At 49.0% G+C, this 18,728-nt stretch overlaps 1 protein-coding gene across 1 annotated transcript in view; it reads right to left on the bottom strand.

Annotated features, from left to right (window-relative positions):
• DOCK11 (dedicator of cytokinesis 11) overlaps positions 1–18,728 on the bottom strand; it is a 71,056-nt gene that overhangs the window by 51,578 nt on the left and 750 nt on the right. The window contains 14 exon segments of the mRNA XM_009881801.1: positions 75–157; positions 1,180–1,302; positions 1,666–1,875; positions 3,583–3,723; positions 5,742–5,825; positions 6,393–6,472; positions 6,923–7,100; positions 8,494–8,628; positions 11,730–11,825; positions 13,730–13,799; positions 14,962–15,044; positions 15,730–15,819; positions 16,019–16,135; positions 16,517–16,652. Of these exon segments, the coding sequence (XP_009880103.1) occupies positions 75–157; positions 1,180–1,302; positions 1,666–1,875; positions 3,583–3,723; positions 5,742–5,825; positions 6,393–6,472; positions 6,923–7,100; positions 8,494–8,628; positions 11,730–11,825; positions 13,730–13,799; positions 14,962–15,044; positions 15,730–15,819; positions 16,019–16,135; positions 16,517–16,652 (1,626 nt within the window).

The raw sequence follows: 18,728 nt of genomic DNA on the forward strand, positions 1-18,728 counted from the left end.
CCCCGCGCCCCACATACCGGGGGGCCGCGGGGCCCCCCCCCGCCGCAGCCGAGGGGCCCCCCGGGGTGACTAACCTGGCAGCCCAGCCGAAGGGCATCCTGTACTGCCCCAGACGGCTGCACACCTGCTTGGCCACCTTATGGACCTTCTGGGCAGTCTGCAAAACACAAGAAAGGTTAGCGACCCCCACGGCTCCCGCGCTGCCCTGGAAAAGGAGCGAAGAGAGCTCCACTCTCCAGGGAGAAGAAACTCTCCATACTTCGCGACGCACGGCTCCCCGGGCACACAGCGCAACCACTGTCGAAGCAGCTGATAGACATCCCTGTCTGCCCCTTCACACCGTGCACATCTATTACTTTTGCAAAGCAATAGCAAATAAGTTGTGGGCACAGCCATATTAAATCTCCTCTTGATGCTGCATTAAACTGCCAGGGTACTAGTATTTTATTTTTCAAAGGGTATCAGTTTATTTTCCAAAACTGGCTGCAATTGCCTCATCCTATACAGACTTATGAAGTGTGCCGAAGGAATGCCAGCACATGATGTTACACAGGTGATCCATACATTGATTTTCCAGGGACTAATTTTGACTGGCCGCAGCAGCAGCCCCACCTGGCAAGCACAGACTGATGCCGACGGCACCAGGGTCGTCCCCCCCTGACCACCCTTTGCATAAGTTCCCCCATATGATCACGGCACTCCGCATGGAGCAAGAGAGAGGCAGGGTGAGCAGAATAAAGGGTGAAGCCCACGTTCTGCTGCTACTAAAACATTGCTGTTCCCAGCGGGAGTGAGCTGGGACCAGTCCAAGACACTGTGTAGCACCGTGTAGCAGTGCAGCCCGTTTCTCTGGGGAAGAAGCGTTCCACTTTTTTGCTGCCAGCCCAGGCTTTGCCTTGTTGAAGTGTAACGGGGAAAGGTCCCCCTGCGCCAACGGCTTGGCTCTTTCTGAAAATCCTCTGCCTCTTTCCAGGGGAAGGAATTGAATCTCCCAGGGCTGAGCCCAGCTGAAGCCAGCCTGGGAACAGAACAAGTAGCAGAACGGATGAAGAACAGTATTTGCCAGAAAGGAGCTAAAGAGCAGCAGAAACAACCCGTGTTTCAGACTACACTACTCGCTGCAGCAGCAGACAGCATCACTAAGCAGACAACCTCATGGCCCACAGCCCCATCCAATACCTTCCCCGGGTCTGAGTTTTTCATGTATGGCTCTGCGCAGTGTGTAATGCTGCCCTGCAGCACCTTCTCCACACGGGCCACCAGGAAGATCTCCACATGTGGGTCGGTCACGGAGAAAACCCCCTGAAACAGATAGACAGTAGCCGGTCAGACAGCAGGACACCCTACCTGCACCACTGCCTTTGGCCCTGATCGTCTCGCTGTCCCTTCCCACAACCCGCACAGACCCTGCTCTGGGTGTTGCTGTGGATGGGCCATGGGGGCTCACAAGACTTGAGTGTCTTGAAAAACTCTACCTGGTGCTTTGCCTGTTGCTGCCACTGAGCCCAAAATGGCAACTGGCTTGAGACACTGACCAAAACCCCACTGCTCAAGAGAAAAGTTGACTTCTGCTTCTCCACACAGTGGAAAACAACACATTGCAACGTCACTGAATGGCCACAGCCTCAACAGAGATACAGAATGAGGAGAAAGACAGTTCTTCACCCGTTTTATGTAGCGCAGGCAAGACTCGGGGACCCCGTGCACAAGGTTCTCGCCCGGCGAAAGTCCTTTGGTGCCCTCCGCTCCGGCTGTGGAGTTATCCAACAGCATGTCACGGACAGACGGAGGGTTCAAGTCCACGTGGAAGTCAGCTGAAATCTTGCAATTATTTTTCAGGTCAAATAACGCCAAGCTTAGGAAAAAGGGCTCGACCTGTAAATTTGATAGAATATAAGTGTCAAAAAAAAAAAAAAGCGAGGTACAGGCTCAAGAGTATCAGCATGCACTGCCGTCCCTACTAGGTTTGCCTTCTGCAGCTGTTTGTTCATTTAGTTTTGTACATCAGAGTTTTACAGAATTCTTACAGACAATCCATGCTTATTTGCTTTATAAATACACAAAACCTTTTTTTTTCCCTGCATCTTCTTGCGCATTGGTCTAGTCAATTTGACCAAAGCTACTTCAAAACCATCAATGAAGTACAAAGAATGAAATCCACAGGGGTTTTTTATATTAATGATAAACTATGACGTTCGGAAGAAAAGATGACCCCAATCCATAAGTTAGAGCTGTTTACCCTTTGCAACGAGAAAGAAATCAGCTTAAGAGTGTTTATGTTCACATGCTAAGGACCACTTCACTCATTGTCCAAAGTCAATCATCAGCTCTGGATGGCCCAACTGCAAGACACTCAAGACGTTCCTCAGCCACTTCACGCCGGCCAGCACCAGAGCAAAGGTAGCTCTCCCAGCCAGCAGAGCTCAAACACAAACACCGCTGAGGAACTGCATGTGCAAAATCTGCCAAGTCGTTTGTAGCTATCGACCTTGACAGCGCAAGGCAAATGGCAACAATTCCACGTATTTTTAACTCAAAGATCCTAGCAGGCATGCGTCCGTGGAAAGATAAAGGTGAAGGCCTGACGATAGTGCGTAGTGCGTCTGAGATGCTACAACATAACTTGGAGGCATTACATCAATGCTAAAAACGTCCTGATCAGGTCTGACTCTGGGCCTGATTAAGGGTGAATAATGAGAATCTCTGGCATCAGCGATGCGTTCATCCGCTGGGAGCCAGCGCGGAGAACGAGCCCGGTGTGCTACCTGTGAGCAGCCAATGTGAAAGCATCGCAAGAAAGCCTTCGCAATTCTAACGGCCATCAGACAAAGCACCACCAGCAGAGCCCGGCCAGTGCCCGTGCCGCTGCCTCCCCGGTGACGCTATCCGCTGCGCTGGCACCTCTGCATGACGGGCTGACCCAGGCAGAGCAAGCGCAGGACATGATAACGGAGAGCCTGTTCTGGGAGGAAAGGCTGGAGGAGCCTGGTCTGTTCCGCCTGGCAGAACAAAGGCTGCGGAGAGATGTAATAGCTGTCTACAGACAGCGGAGGCTCAGAAAACACAAGGAGGAGCTTTTTAGGCTAAGGCACAACTTTGGCACAACAGCAAATGCATACAATAAAGCGGCTGTGAATACAGTTAGGCTGGGAGTCAGAAGAAGGTTTCAGAAGAGGGAAAGCCCTCGTCATGAGGGGAAATGAAATCAAACACAGCAGTGAGTGGTTTGGAGATGGAGCTTAATCATTTACCAACAGGACTTTCACAGGGGCCCGGAACGTGGCAGACACACGCTCTCCATTCCCTGTGCCTCTGAACGGCTGGTTTCCCAGCAGTCCCAGTTCCAGGCAGGCTGAGGCATGTCAGGACAGACCCTGTCCCCAGACACATTTTTGGAACACCAAAACACCAAGGCAGACAAATCCTGCGATGACCTGGGGCCAGCAGCCACTGCCTGCCCAGGTCCCATCGGAGCTCATGGCAAAATGGGATGTTTTAATCCCCCCCGATTAATCTGCCGAGGGTTTTTCTTGCTGGTGAGGAGAAAGAAGACAAAGCAGGACACGCCAGAGCTCCCCTTACGTTGGTGGGTCCTCCTTCCGACCTGTCGCCAAGCTGAGCCAGGAGGTTGAGGGAGAAGTCCTGGCAGCACACCACGAAGCGCCTGCTGCACTTTTCCTCAAACGGCTTCACGTCTGGCTCGATCCCCGAGAAGTCCAGCCTCTAAACAGCAAACAAACAAATCTGGTCTCATTAAAAGAAGAAAATAAACCCCTGAATAATGTTAAGGGATCACAGTACAGCCAATACTATCTTAACTGATTTTTTTTTTTTTTTTTTTAGAAGTGGTTCAAAAGCTACAAGACATTCACAAATGAGTGCCATTTGGTGATGTTACACAAATGCATTCAAGACATGAATTCATGGGGATGTATCAATTTTTAGCAATCTGGTTTGTAGAGCACAGAAAACTAAACCTCAGTTATGATTTCAGTTCCTTCCTGCTTTGCTGTAACCCTGGGGATCTTCCCAAACACCACTTAGAGCTTGGGGAAGAAAGCGGAACATAAGCCGTCGTTACACTCAGAAAAGTATCTTCCACTTTGAAGATGTGACTAGTTTAAGAGATGGTCCCTGTGCCTGAAATAGAGAGAAGGCACACGCCGTTGGGATCGTGAACAACATCTCGAAGTGGAAGGCATTTCTAGATGCACAGCAATAACCGGCGTGGTTAGAAACAACAAAGACTGTCTGCGGAGCCGGCTGGGAATCCAAACAGCCTTGATTATAATTATCTCCTTCCTAATCCAGAACACCCGTGCCTGCGCTGTGCCTCAACATCTGCCCTCCCCAGAGAGCAGACACGTACGTGACCAAAGTACCATCAGCCAGATAAAGACCCTCAGCGCTCACCATACCCATCGTACTGGTCACTGGGGACACAGAGCTCCCAAACACCCCTAAATACCAGCACATCCCTCGATGTCAAAGTTAGGGCGCTGATAGCTCACAATCAAGTAAATTCAGGAAAATAGGCTGCAATTGTTAATCCGATTCTGGGCAAGTCTTCCCATTGTTTCCCCTGTTCCCTTTCGATGAGGAAAGTACGTTGTGGGTAGATGTTCCTGCTCCCAGTTTCCTTAGCACCAGGCACACAAGCGCGTGCGTACAGCCCAGTACTGAATAGGGCAGTGACTCTGAACGCCCAGTGTCCGACTGACCCACACCAGAATGAAGAGCTCTGGGTATAAAGGGAGGGCACTGAATTCGGCCTAACCTTTTGGTTAGATAAAAAAAAAAAAAAGATACCTTAGATGCTCTGCACTGAATAATATTTCCATTTTTTATTACCTGACTAGCACATAGGAAACTTCTCAAAGCTTCTCTTTATTAAAAAAAAAAGAAAAGCCTCCTGGATGCTCATCTTCTTCCTGTTAAAGACCTCTTAAAGAAGCACCAAGAGAAAAGCTCATTTTGCACAACTAAACCTTTTAAAGACTAATTACATTTCCTTGTTAAGGCAGAATATTCTTTTTCACAGGTGTGAACAAGCCGAAGCATGCCAGAAGGACAACTAGAAACTACGAAGTAACTTGGAACAGTACTCTAAAACTGTGTTAACAATTGCAGCGCGTTCCACTGAAATCCCACACCTGGACCTTGGCAGAGAGCTCAGCGAAGACATCAAAGCCAAGAAGAAAACAAGCCAATAGCTGATGAACCCCTACTCCAGTGGACGTGAACAGCATGGGGTGTTTCTTTGTATGTTCTCTGTATTTGAACCTGAACCTGAACACTGAGGCTCGCCCTGTAAACCCCTATGGTGGTCTTCAACATCACTGCTCCCTACTCCAGATGTGCTAAGCCCATGCAGCATCACAAGTGTCCTCGCAACACCACTTTGGCCGCTTCTCCCACCATCAGGACCTCCCAGAAGCCCAGATAGTGGGTTTGAGAGCCACCAACGTCAAGGTGCATCACGCAGAAGCCAGCAAAGCTGGAGGGAGACCATGTGTGGGGCTGCTGCGAGTCCTCCCTTTGAGATATCACCTGAGCATTGACAACTTCTTCAGCTCTCAGTGACAGGGACACAAGTGGCACTTTTATTCTCCAATTCACGGAAAAACAGGCTCTCTCTGTAGGCAAACGCTGTGGCCATGCAAGGGAACAGGGGAGGCCCGACACACAGGGAGCTCTCACAGGGACCAAAACCTCACGTTTGGAAACACGGGGATGTTTACCTGGACTTCTGGGTCAAAAGAAAAGAGGTTTTGTCTTCCGTCATTTCTGCTCAGTTTGTTCAGCTGATCTGTTTCTCTTCCATACTAGGACAAAGGAAAGCAGTGACGTTACCACCCGGCCGCACAGAGGAAAACATTCGGTATTTGGAAAGAACAGATGCAAAACATAATACATATTTTTTCAGGTTCCCTTTGTGATACGTGAGACGATGCAAGGCTTCTCAGCCAGAGTCACCAACACGGCGCGATGACAGTTAAGCGATGTGGCTCTGCCAAACGAGAAAGCGGACAGAAGCAGGCGACCACGCTTTGGGTCATAAATAGGAGGCGGCTTCCACCGAACTGCCCCTCCGCTCTCTGGTCACTCCGACTGAGCAGGAACGAGCAGTATGGACCATAACGGCCCTTTGCTCACTCTAGGTCTAGTTCTTCCTTATAAGTGCCCCACACTCGCAGGTGAGGAGCATGCCGCCTTAAACCATGGAGCTCCATCCGTGAGACAGGCAGAGGAGACAACAGAGACCCCAGCAGCGCCGGGTGCCTGCCCAGAGCCCCCGGAGCCAAAGACACAGAACGTGTCAAATCCGTTTTTAAGTCACGGTGGAGAGAACTAGCTACGGGCTGGGAGAGCCATCTCTGCAACCACGATACCTTCATCAGCTCCGGGTGCATGCTTCTCTCCAGGCTCTCCAGGATGTTCTCCGATTTTCCCTGACTGCTTGATTCATCATCTGCAAGGACACAAAAACCAGATGTTCAAAACGACCACAGGAGCACTGCTCTGCCAGAAAGCATCCTGCAGTATTTGCTTACAATAGCAGAGAAACAGTTTACGGAGACTTTTCCATTCCTCAGGAGGAAGATTTTTCCATACGTTACTAGCACCAGAGAGTACTATTACAGCCCGCTAGGTCTTTCCGAAGCAGAACTTCAGCACAGAGCCAATTTTCCAGGAGTTTTGAAATTTTGCCATGGATTTCCCATCCAGAGGAAGGGTCATGTTTCCCTCCACTTTTATTCCTCAGACTATCGTCTACATTATACTAAGCCCTTTTGCATGATATCATGTGTCAGCCACAATTCTTGCTATTAATCCAGAAAGAAAAGCACACGCCTCTCCAGGCACGCTGCTTGCATCCTGCCGGCAAAGGGTGAAGGGAGGTGTTTATTTATAAACTGACCTTGTGCAGATTCCACCGTCTCTTTCTTCTCTTGCACCAAACTCTCAGTATTGCTCTGTATGATCTTTCTCAGAGTTACCAGCCACTCTTCCATCTCCTGCTCAGTTTCAGCTGCCAGATAGTGGCTGTACTTGTCTATCGTCTTGAGTTCAAATGCGTAACGGCGCATTTTAGGGCACTGAACAAACAAACAAGAAAAATCGAGATTTGTATTACATTTTCCCCGACGACTCAGCACAGTACCTGCCACACGGGTCCTCTCTGTGAAAGTATCCTGAACTGAAATATCATGACAGGGGGGAAAAAAAGAAAATAAATCACACAGCAATGCAAGCCCCCTCCTTGCCACAGTGCCTCTCCTGCAGCGATCACAAAGGGCGTCACGGCTGCGATCAAGTTGTGATCTGCCACACAGAGGCAAACATTTGTTATTTAGAACACAGAAGCAAAACGAAATACATATTTTTCAGGTTCCCTTTGTGATACGTGAGACGATGGAAGGCTTCTCAGCCAGAGTCACCAACACGGTGCCAGCTCCACGGCCGCCAGCTACTCTGCGAGCGGACGAAAGGCAGACTGAACCACGGGCACTGCACTGAGGAGCAGGAGCAAGCTCCTTCTGGTGTCGTTACACCTTGAAGGTTTACCCAGAGAAGCCAGGAACTGGATTAGTTGGACGCAGTAAGTAACGCTGCGCTCCAGGACACTTACAGGCGTCTATCTTAAAAGCAAGTGCTTCAACGCAACTTCTCTGAGCTCCGCTGGCCCTTAAAGAGCATTTTCCAACGCGAAGCCAAGGCAAATCTGGTGCAACTTGGGAAGCACCTCCTGTACATCACCGAGGCGTGTGCACTGCTGCTTTTACTGTGTTCAGACAGATCAACGGAAACACACAGCTCTGACTCAGCCGTGCTGAAGCAAACCGCTGGAGTAATTCAAACTGCCCTGTACCAGCTCCACCACAGGCGGTGCTTGAAGCTTCTGCAGAGACAGCAACGGCAGAAGGCACAGCAGCAATCCACTCTCGGCGCAACAAAGCAAACCCGGGTTTAAGCCCTGTAACAATATCTAAAGGTCCTAAAACCTTACGAGCTCTCTGCAAGTCATGAGTCCCAAAGGGCTGCATGTTTGCACGGACCTATTGGGACATAACTTAAGAAACAAGAAGCTGGTGTGAGCAGCGGAGAGAGGAGGAAGGTGTCCAAGACAAAGTCACATCAATTACTTACTGGCTCCAGCCCTCACGGTGTCTTGGAAGGCACCTGCCCTGCGATAACGGGGTAAAGGAGAGGAACAGAGCAAGGAGACAGCAGATGAGGTAACGATGAAACGCTTCCACGTTACTCTGACAGCAGCTCTTCCACTTGCTGTCTTCCTGGCCAAAAGCAGGGCACCTTTAGGAAACTTCTGGCCTGCCTTTTAATCAGACTGGCTGACAGAGCAAACCGGCTCTGGGCTAGTTTGGAAATCCATGCCTTCACCCCTCGCTGGCACAGCCCTTGAGAGAGCATTTCTGTCTCGGAGCCGGCAGTGCGCAAGCTCAGGTACAGCCACGCAGAAAGCACACCTACCTGAACAACGTCATTGCAAGCGTCCAAGAAAATACAGCCTTTGGATTCTTTGGAAATTTTCTCATCTTTGTAGGAATTAAGAATATAGGAGCCATCTGTGAGTTGTGACAAGTAGAAATACCTCCTCTTGAATACCTGCAAAAACCAAAGTTGTGTAAGTGTCCACTCCGTTGTGTATCACAAACCACAGTCTCAGTTTCAGTATCTGCCCTCCTGATGTTGAGAAAATACCATAACAAGCAACACTGATGACCCTGGAGTGTTGCAGACTCACCCCTTTGAGTATGACTTGTTTTTGTAAAGAGAGATTTCGTCAGCTTCTTTAATTTTAATGTCCTTGTTGTTATTATAAGTTTGCCCATCTAAAGCCAAGCCCCAGGGCTCCCAGCTCATCTCTCAGCTGGCTCCAGCCTCATTTATCTTTACAAAGTAATGCTGCACGGTACATTCAGCTCAGCATATCACTTGAGGATTCACCCCACCCTAGAGCAGGTATTTCCAGAGCCTTTTTGATAAAGCACTCGGTTAGAATTACAAAGCAATTCTCCAGAAGACTTTGGAACAGACGTGGAAATTCCTAATACTCAAATGTAAGCCAAGGGACACGGTAATCCATTCAACTGCTTAGTAGTTTGTATGGGTTTTGTTTTGTTGGTTTTTATTTATATAAACCTATTTTCATGAACTGGCTTTGGCTTAGTGTTCATTTCTCACCTCAAAGCAGTAAGTTTGGGAAAAGTGTTCCTATGTTTGAGCTATTGGGTTTTTTACGAAGCCTGTGTGTTAATTAAATAGAAAAAACACCAGCTCTCCAGTATCTCAGAACCCCTTCCTTGACGTTTGTCCGCCAATAAGCACTGGACTATAAGTCAGGAGACCATTTTGGCAGCAATCACGGCAGCACCATATGCTGACAGGTCTGTAAGGAGCAGGGGGCATTTCACAGTTGCTAGATATCTGTGTTAGGAGAATCACGAAGGAAGCCAGGGCAAGCGGCACTGTCAGTATTTCCCCTGTTCTGCATATCTGGGAGATCTGCGAATAAGCACAGGATTTTTCATCCCAGATGGAAGACTCCTACTGATCTCCTGCTCCCATCATTTCTGACACTAGCAAACGTTCAATAAACCCACTCGCTTACTCACACAAAACTGGAAGGGAGCATTGTGCTCCGAGCAGTAACCCAAGCCCTCTGCAAGGGAACTTCTGGCATCATTTAGATGAGTCGTTAGCTGCAGAGATACTCCAAGGGTTGTCGAGCTTTCGGTTTCATAAGATTTTACTAAACCTTTAGTTCAACAAAGCATAAAAATGCATGGAAATCTCAGTGTGCTGAGCGTTAAGCCAGTTTAAACACTGATTTAGTGCTGCGCTGAATCAATCTCAGAAGCTTTGGCAGTGGATGCTACAGAAACCCATGACAGATCTCTCTCTAGATATTACAGGGTTGATATCCCTGGTGGGTATGGGATTTCATGCTAAGCCATTTGCATCTTCTGAGTTCTGTTCAAAAGAAAATGCAGAAGCAAGCAGCAAGCAGTGTTCCTATGATCTGGTCCCCTTGTAAGCACTGCTGTCAGAAATAATTGTCAGAAGACTACGATGCTTTGACATGAATAAACCCGGGAGCAGAGGGAACATCCCCTCAGATCAGGCTACAGACGCCGTTGGTGAGCACAGCGATTGCCGAGGGACGGCTAGAAAATTGGGGAAGTCCATTTGGGCAGAGATAAAAGAAAGAAAGAGAGAAAAATCCTGACACCGTGGTTGTAACGCAGCACACCCACACGCTGCAACGCAGAGAGCAAGAACTTCCCAAAGCAGGGGAGTTCTCTGCAAAGGACGGGCTACTCTCAAATAAAGGTTGGCAGCTGTAGCCTAATTACAGCTTGCTCGTGGGCTGGCTCTCCACAAAATACACTCTGCACACGCTTAACAACAGCGTGAGGTACTGACAGCTCAGCACGTCACAGCGGTGAAAGAACTGGTGCTCAAAAGACGGACACAGCGGCTTCTGTGATAGCACAGCCGCCTCTCCAAGCGGTGGTAAGGCTGAAGACGTCCAAAGTCCTCACAATTCTTGCACCTGCCTTAGGAGGTGTTTCCTAAGACACAGAAGTGACCAGGACCAGCTCAGAAAATGGCTACTGGTTTTCAGTACTTTAATTTCTGAGTTTCATGAGAGACTGTGGATCTTATTAATGGAACTGAAATCAGTGCAGTTCAGAGAACATCTCTGAAAGGTGGGTCTGCGGTGCTGGGCACCGAGGCCGACAATACCACAAAAGGCTCAGTCAAGAATGGACCCAACTAACTGCTTTGAGCATGTATGATACCTCCTCCAGAAGTTACAGGAGCAGAAATGGCTTCAACCTCGCGGCTTGGAAAAGCAGAGGATCAGAAAACCCCATCCTGTCTATCGCCTTCAAGATCACATGAAGAGATTTAAAACTCAAATTAAAACTACCCCTATGAATTGTCCTATTCCAGTTATGAAAGTACAACTCGTTGAATCGAGCCTCCGAACAACGGAGCTTTTTGAGATTTGCTAATACCGCTGCAGCCATCCTTCAGCTGCGCAGTGGAGCGTAACTCCCGAATATTCTCTCTATGCTGTACCGAGGCAGCTGCGTGGTTGAACAGCAGATGGGCTCATCGCCACAGCAAAAACCTGTGCTGGAACTATTAAAAACCTCCACTGCAAAATCTAAGCAATGTCACGCCGGATTACGTCTGGTGGAGAACAGGAGACAATGCAGCTGCTGCTTCTTGGTCAGTAATGCTCCACCTCCTCAGGGATATCACCCCTGCTTTTAAAGCAAAGACTTTTAAATCTCGCCTCCGTACATATTTCGTACCAGCAAGGAAACTATCGATTCAGAAAGTCGTCTTTGCAGGGCAGCTGTTTTAGTTATTTAGATTGCCTTCCTCTTCTGGGCCTCAGCTGCTCATCCAGAAAACAATCTTGGTTTACTAAAACACGCTTCCCCTTTTTGCCCACCTTGCCCGGCAGGATTTGGAGCACGTCGGTCTTGTATTCTGGGGAGGGAAGGGTCAAAGGCTGTTGCCGGACTGGGTTTTCCAGCCCACCTTTGGGATACTCTCCACGAGGGACGGATGCCCATCCAAATCCCAACCCAAACCCACCCGCTGCACTCCCGCTGGCTTTAGAGATGTGGCCTGAACTTAAACCTCGTGCCTCGTTCGCCATTAGCATCACACCGGATCAAACTCACCTTCATGGTAACGGTGATGGTGCTGTTTACGTTTGCCTTGTGCAGCCAGCCTTGCTTTATCACCCCCCCCTTCTGGGAGCAGAGGGACGAGGAATCCTGAAAAAGAGAGAAAGAGCGGAAAAAGAGGAGATCAGGTGAACTGCCTCCCATGCAAAAATTCCCCTTGGACACAAGGGATACGTCCACCCTGGAAAGCAATACTGTTTTAACTACAGCAATAGGGGAATGTGTAGAACGTACACGTAACATCTACAGCTACACGTACAGTATTATCACAAAAAAAGTCAGGGTTATCTCTTTCCAAGAAAGAGGCAAAGCAGGCTAGTTTGGGTCACCTTTAAAAAAGAAAGATTACGCCTACGCCGACAGAGCTGCCCGGCGATTCTGCAATGAGGAAATGCATGTTGGTTCTTACACGGTATTTCAAAAACCTGAGGAAGAAGGAAATTTTCAAAACGGTCTGTTTAGGAAGTTGCAAAATGCAGAACTCCGGGTTCATTTTGTCATTTCCTTTTGTATAAATCAACTCCGTTTCAAATTTGGGCAAAACCCCCCAAATCCCAATAGCTGCAATGTAACTGACTGGTTTCACATTTATCAAAACAGAAAGTTTCAAGTGACCCAACCAGGCTGTTCTTGGCACACCAGCCGCGACTTCCAGCTCCGCTCCTCTCCGGCGGGCGCAGAAAGGGCGATCGGCTCTCCATCCCTGCCTAACTGTGACCTCCACTGGGGCGGGAGGGAAATGAGAATCCAGATGGATGGAAAAAACCTCGCCCTGGGACTGCCAGTGACTCAGCAGCAGAGGCGGACCCAGACTGTCTGGTTTATATCGTCTCCTGCATCCCAAACAGCAGGTTTGCGCTCTTTCCTTGTCAAACTTCCAATGACAAAGTACATTTTTCTGGTGCTTTATTTCCCCGGGTAAAACAACCCATGATTTCTCCTTTATAATGGCTCGCCTTTTCTCATCAAGAGATTTCTTTTACTTGAATTTCCATTACATAATTCTAACGCAAATGCTCTGTCACGGAACCGCAACAGAATCCTTTAGATATGGCCATGCCAAAAGATCTGCCAAAGCACTTGGACCGCTATTCCATAACCAACATCAGAAACTTCACTTATTTGAGTATTTGGGGCACTGGCTGGAAGAAAAAAGGTCTCCACCAAATTTTGCTAGCATTTTTTTGTCCCTTTGCTTTTTTTTCAGAAAGCACGCTGATAAACACACTGCACAGCTCTGTCTCCAGCCCAAATTAGATATTATTAAAGAGGTAACAGCTCAAGTGAACAATGTAATGCCAACCGACAATGCAGATGGAAAAAAAAAAAAGAAAAAAAAAAAAGGCCAAACTTGAAAATACATTTCCATTTAGGAAAAAGCCATCTCAGTCCAGACCTGAGGTGCGCTGGGACATTCACAGCAACTATGAGAAATGTGCATGAAACAGCCCCTTCAAATCTTCAGCTCTGCAAGAAACAAACTCCCCTTTTCCTCTGTCAGGTCCTCCCCAGCAGAATCGTGGTGCTGTGCGGATTTTAAACAGCTGGGAAAACTCTTCCCACCGTAAACTAAAACTTCTGAATGTCGTGTGTGTGAATTAAGCTGCACGTGGTACTTGAGACAGAAGAATGCCATCCTCCCCTTCCATAGCAAATGTGATATGTGCGGGGAAACGTGGCATCTGCATCATCCAAAATGACCACCAGGTTTGGCTTCCTTTTTTTCCTCTTCTGCTGCTGCAGCATTTCAAGTAAAAAAGCCACGAGAAATATTATGTCTAATCTTCCAGATAATTTAGGAGACCCTGTGGCTCCAAGAGATTAACTTGTCATACTTTGAAATAAATCACTGCCTGAGTTTTGGTCCCATCTTCACAGTACAAAGCATCTCACCACAAAACCATTCCCGGGAAGTGAATTCTGACTTTGCCTCGCAAAATCTGCTTTTTAACAGGTCTTAGAGAGGAATATGTAAAAAACCAAAATCTCCTTACCTCGTCCTTTTCAAAGTCTTCATCAATTTCAAACACGTGGCTTGGAATCTTGTCTGGCCTAAAGGATTTGCTGAAATCACAACACAGTTTCATTTTTAATGACTGGAACACGAGTGCCCTCCCAGCCAGCAGCTGATGCTGGGTCCAGAAGCAGCAGCCAAACTGCAGACTACAGAGCACAGAACTGCCCTCCTACAGAAGATGGATTTCAAGGGACCTACAGCCCCTTACAGCTGGAGAAAGCTAACTTCCGAGTGCGTTTCGTGGAAATTAAGCACAAGCGGCATGTAATTAGCTTTCTCCGTGTTAGCTGTCTCATTCTGCAGTTTTTGCTGACTTGCATTTATGCAGCACAGAGATGCAGCAGGCCAGTGTATCTTCCATCTCGCTAAAAAAGAAGGAAGATCAGACTGCAAGGTTATTCACAAATTTTAATATGATTTTATCCATGGTGCTGCCCTGTTGCTGCTTCACATCCCTGCGAGATCTTCAGAACAGACCCACTTCAGCCAATTAACCAGGAAAAGCATCCTAAAAAGCACATGTGCAGTCTGAACCGTGGTGCAGACACGCACGGAGCACAGAGAGCAAGAGCAGAGCAGGCGCCACCGCCGAGAAAACAACAATCCAGCAGAAATCCGAGACGTATACGCCTGTCTGAAAAAAAACCACATTACTTTGGGGCTGGAACCACTGGCACAGCATGGCGTTTCGGAGCACAGAACCCAGCGGCACTGCCAGCATGAACAGTGATACGACACCTCTGGGCTGAAGTTGTAAAACAACATCTCAGCGACAGCGGGCACCGAGAGGATCTGCTCAGCACAGGAACGGCGCTTCCAGCACACAGAGAACATCAGCCCGCAAGGGAGAACGGGGCTCCCGATTCGGGAGGAGCAGACGCTGCCAACGCTATTCATCCCGCCACGTGCCCAGGCTGTAGTCTGACCTCGTCCTAAACGGAGGGGGCTGGTGGATACCCACGCTGGTGGATGGGATGGAGAGTAACGAGCCATGCTGGCAGTACTGTCAGCATCACCCTGGCACAGCGGAGTGATGAGGGTGTGATAACACCAACCTCTGGCTCTCCAACCTTCAGGGTGACATCCCTCTGGAGGGGACGCCGCTTGTGGGACAGGCATGGGGAAAAAGGGTAGGCTCGTTCTCTTACGCCTGAGCAAACCACAGCCCCGTGACCATGTATTAGTAGTCCAAGGGAGCGCGACACTTACCATGGCAACATCCGAAAGTCCCCTGAGTATTCCTCATACTTGTAGTTTACCACGTGCCAGTCTGAGCTGTAGGTTTTAATACACTGAAAGGAAAACAATACAGCTCTTGGAAAGCGACACCAAGCCAAATAAAACCACGCACGAGTCTGAAAGGTTACGGACTGCCGGGTGAGGTAAGTGCAAGTGGAAAGGGTCGGGATAAGGCCGCTTCGCCTTTTTTTTTTTGCATTGCAATCCAGAATTTCATAATGAACCTTTTCAGCACAGAGACAAAAAAAATAATCACACAGCATCTGGCCTGCCACACAGCTACTGATTTTGTATTTACATCACTCCAAGGCTTTAAAAAAAGGAGTAGTGATTTGGGAGGGAACTGTTTTCCAGAAAGTACCGATTTTCTGCCCTCGGCAATGTAGCGCCTCTAACTCCACATTGACCATCGCTTGGCATTTAGTCCCGCTACACTTGGGAGGGAATGGTCCTAGAGAGCGGCACTGCTCCGAACAAAGCCCCGGCACTCGGGATGCTCCCTGCCGCTCAGGCAGGGCGTGCAAAGCCACGTGCCTTAGCTACTGCGTACAAAACCCGCTGGGAAGGAGCCCCACGCAGGAGCCACGTGTGAGAACCATCACGTGTGGCCAACCTGCCTGTGACCGGCGCGGGTAAAACTAAGTGATCTGCAACCTCGCAGCCCCGGAGCTGCAGCAGAGCATCTTCCTTAAGGGAGGATGTGGCGCAGGCAGGCGTTGCGCAGCCTTTGGCCCCTACCTCTTTGACGAAGAGACTCTGAGCTTTCTTTAGAGCATCTTCTGGCACTGTGGACTGGACAGTCCTTCTCTGTCGGCCGATGACTGAGATCTGCAGGGAGAAGGAGAACACGATTTCAGAGCAAATTGGGTCTTCAGGGCTTGACGCTGGCTTTAAATAAATGTGGTGGGGCATTTTGGTTTTCTGTGTCAGTAATGCAGCCAAAATCAACACAGTGGAGATTTTCCAAGGCAAGCAGGACTGGCGATGAGTGAGCCTCAAACGTGAGCAATAGCCAGTGCAAACTCACAGATACGTCTTCGATCGGAAATATCAGCAGGTCCCGGAGGGGATCACTGTAGATCTGAACTTTGCGTTGAAGGATCACGTTCTCATAGTCCAAGGGTTCAACCACTTTGGGTTTTTCCTGCAGGAAATATAGAAGATGAAAAAAATTACACATATGTAATACATAAAATAACTAACATCTCGCGTTTAATTTAGCCCGACAATTTCAAACCGTTACCGTGTTAGCAATGGACCACTCATTAATTCAGCACTGATATGACGCGGGGAACCACCGCTGTCATGTTTGACAGAGAGGGAAACAAGGGGTTAAGTTATTTGTGCCTGGTAATAAGCTACGGGAAGAAACAAAGCGCTGCGCTGCTCTGGTCCGAGCGCAGTCTCCAATTTCTTAATGGACCACGAAATCCTCCTGGACAGGCCACAGCTTTAACAGCTGCAGGCTTCAGCGTCTTTATGTATGAGCAGCTCATCCATAAAGCTGAGAAATACGGCCTCCTACTCCGGCTCTGCTCAGCTCGAAGCTGGTTTTGCTGGAGGAGCTGATGGAGTTGCGCTCTCTCTGGAGAGATGAGAGCAAGGCGGCTGCTACAGCCTCCAGCACAGGAATCTCGCCCTGTGGAAGGAAGAGAATCCCTCTGGAAAGGCAGGAAAGCCCTCTCCATAAATCACACCTCAGCCACAGGCGAAGGCTCAAAACATCTGGGGCCTGGTTTTGTTCTCACATTTCTGGGAAGCAAGAACTTCTCCAAAATCCCTGGGGTCACGAGTGAAAACTATTAGGAGAACGCCATTACATTTGCTATTGGACTACTTCTGCCTGTGTTACAAGTCCGGAAAACAACTTAAAAAAAAAAAAAAAAAAAAGAGTGAGAGAAACACAAGGGCAACTTCTGAAGTAGGCACATGTCACCTCAGCTGCGCAGCCCCAGACTCCGGATTTCACACGCAAGAGCCAGGCACTTAGCACTGCAGTTCTGAAAGCCAAACTTTACACCAAAAGCAAACCCGTGACTCCATATAGGAGTGGTTGTAATAAAAGGGGAAGCGAGTTCGGATAGATCAGCTTTGCCTTGGTTTGGATCTCGACCGTGCCACGCCAAGGACAGTGTTGGTGAAACGCCGCCGGCAGCCTCGTGATGGCACATGCCGCTGGCGATGACACCCTCGCAGGATGGCACCTTTGGGCTCTCCACCCTCGGGAGAGGAACGTCAGTCGCTTCCCCATTGGCATCAAACTTCACCCCCCCGCGTTGAATGGTTTTGCTGGGATGGACTATCCACATAGCATGCTCCCCGAGTCAAACATGAGACCAGGACAAGGTCTCGCGCAGAAGACAGCAAAACCTGCAGCTTGAGAAAATAAGTCCAAAATGAGCATCAAATCTCAGCACCACATAACGCCACGGGGTAAACTGTCGCACCACCAAGCACCCAAACAGCCCGATATTGCCTATGACACGTCAGATAAGCCAAGACAATATTGCTCTTCCAAAAACAATCACACCAACGGGTTTCTGTCCTGTACCTTTGGCTCTGGGACGCATTAAGGAATGTTTTCGAGTCCTTTGCAGCAAATATGAGTCAGGGTTTTGCTTTAATGGCATCTGAGCATCTCCCATAGTGAGGTGGCGCTGGTGCTGGGTCCCTGGGGAGGCACTTGTCATGAGAGGAGGTAACGGCCCCAGGCAAGAGCTATTTGGGGATGGTCATATTTTAAGCTTGTTTTAATGTTTTTCTGAAATGTTGCAGAAAAATTCTTTGTGCAGTGAAATCTTCTCATGCACCAGCGTCTTTAAAAAAAAAATAAAATAAATCAAGGAATTGAAAAAAAAAAAATTCTTTCTTTTTTTTGCCATACTCTGGTACATAGTAAAAAGAGAACAAAAATCCAGGGTCTGTAGCGCAGCTGGACGGTCCATTGGGCTGGAGCAGCGAGGGCAGTCGCCTCTCTTAGGCTGCCTCTGGCTTCTCTCACCCACGGGACCAGCCCCACCGAGCAGAGGCCATCCCTCTCTCCCAGGTGCACGACTGGTGAGCTTTTCATATGTTCAGAAAGCAAAACCGAGATGAAAGCTTTTCCCCGCAGCACTTCAGAAATGCAAGGCGGGTCCCTTTCACGCCGTGTTTCCCAGGACTGCATCCCAGCAGCACCAACGCCATCCCAGTATCTCTCTAATGGAGGAGAGCACAGAGCCTCTGTGCAATTAAGGCCCGTTTTACTAATGCGAGCGATGCCTGGATGCCATGCAAAGCCTCTGGGCACAGCGATTTCTGCACAGCCTCTCGCCGAGCACCCACTCTGCCATGCCTGTCCACATAGAAGCTCTTACTCTTGGCAGGGGAAAACACGCCTCCTGCCCCAGAGGGTTTGGCATTCAAAATGGCTCTTTTCCATGCTGCAGGAATCCAGCATGGATTAGCTCAGATATCTGACGCGGTTCCCTCTTCATCGCTCTCTGGAAACTTTGCTTCACTGCTCACACAGTCCTGAAAGAAACCTCCCCCGCCTTTCTGCCGTGTTAGCGCCGCAGCCGTGGTGGGAGAATCATAGAATCACAGAATGGTTTAGGTTGGAAGGGACCTTAAAGACCATCCAGTGCCACCCCCTGCCCTGGGCAGGGACACCTCCCACCAGCCCAGGTTGCTCCAAGCCCCGTCCAACCTGGCCTTGAACACCTCCAGGGATGGGGCAGCCACAGCTTCTCGGGGCA

Source organism: Charadrius vociferus, unplaced genomic scaffold (genome assembly GCF_000708025.1).
Source record: "Charadrius vociferus isolate BGI_N301 unplaced genomic scaffold, ASM70802v2 scaffold472, whole genome shotgun sequence".
NCBI lineage: Eukaryota > Metazoa > Chordata > Aves > Charadriiformes > Charadriidae > Charadrius > Charadrius vociferus.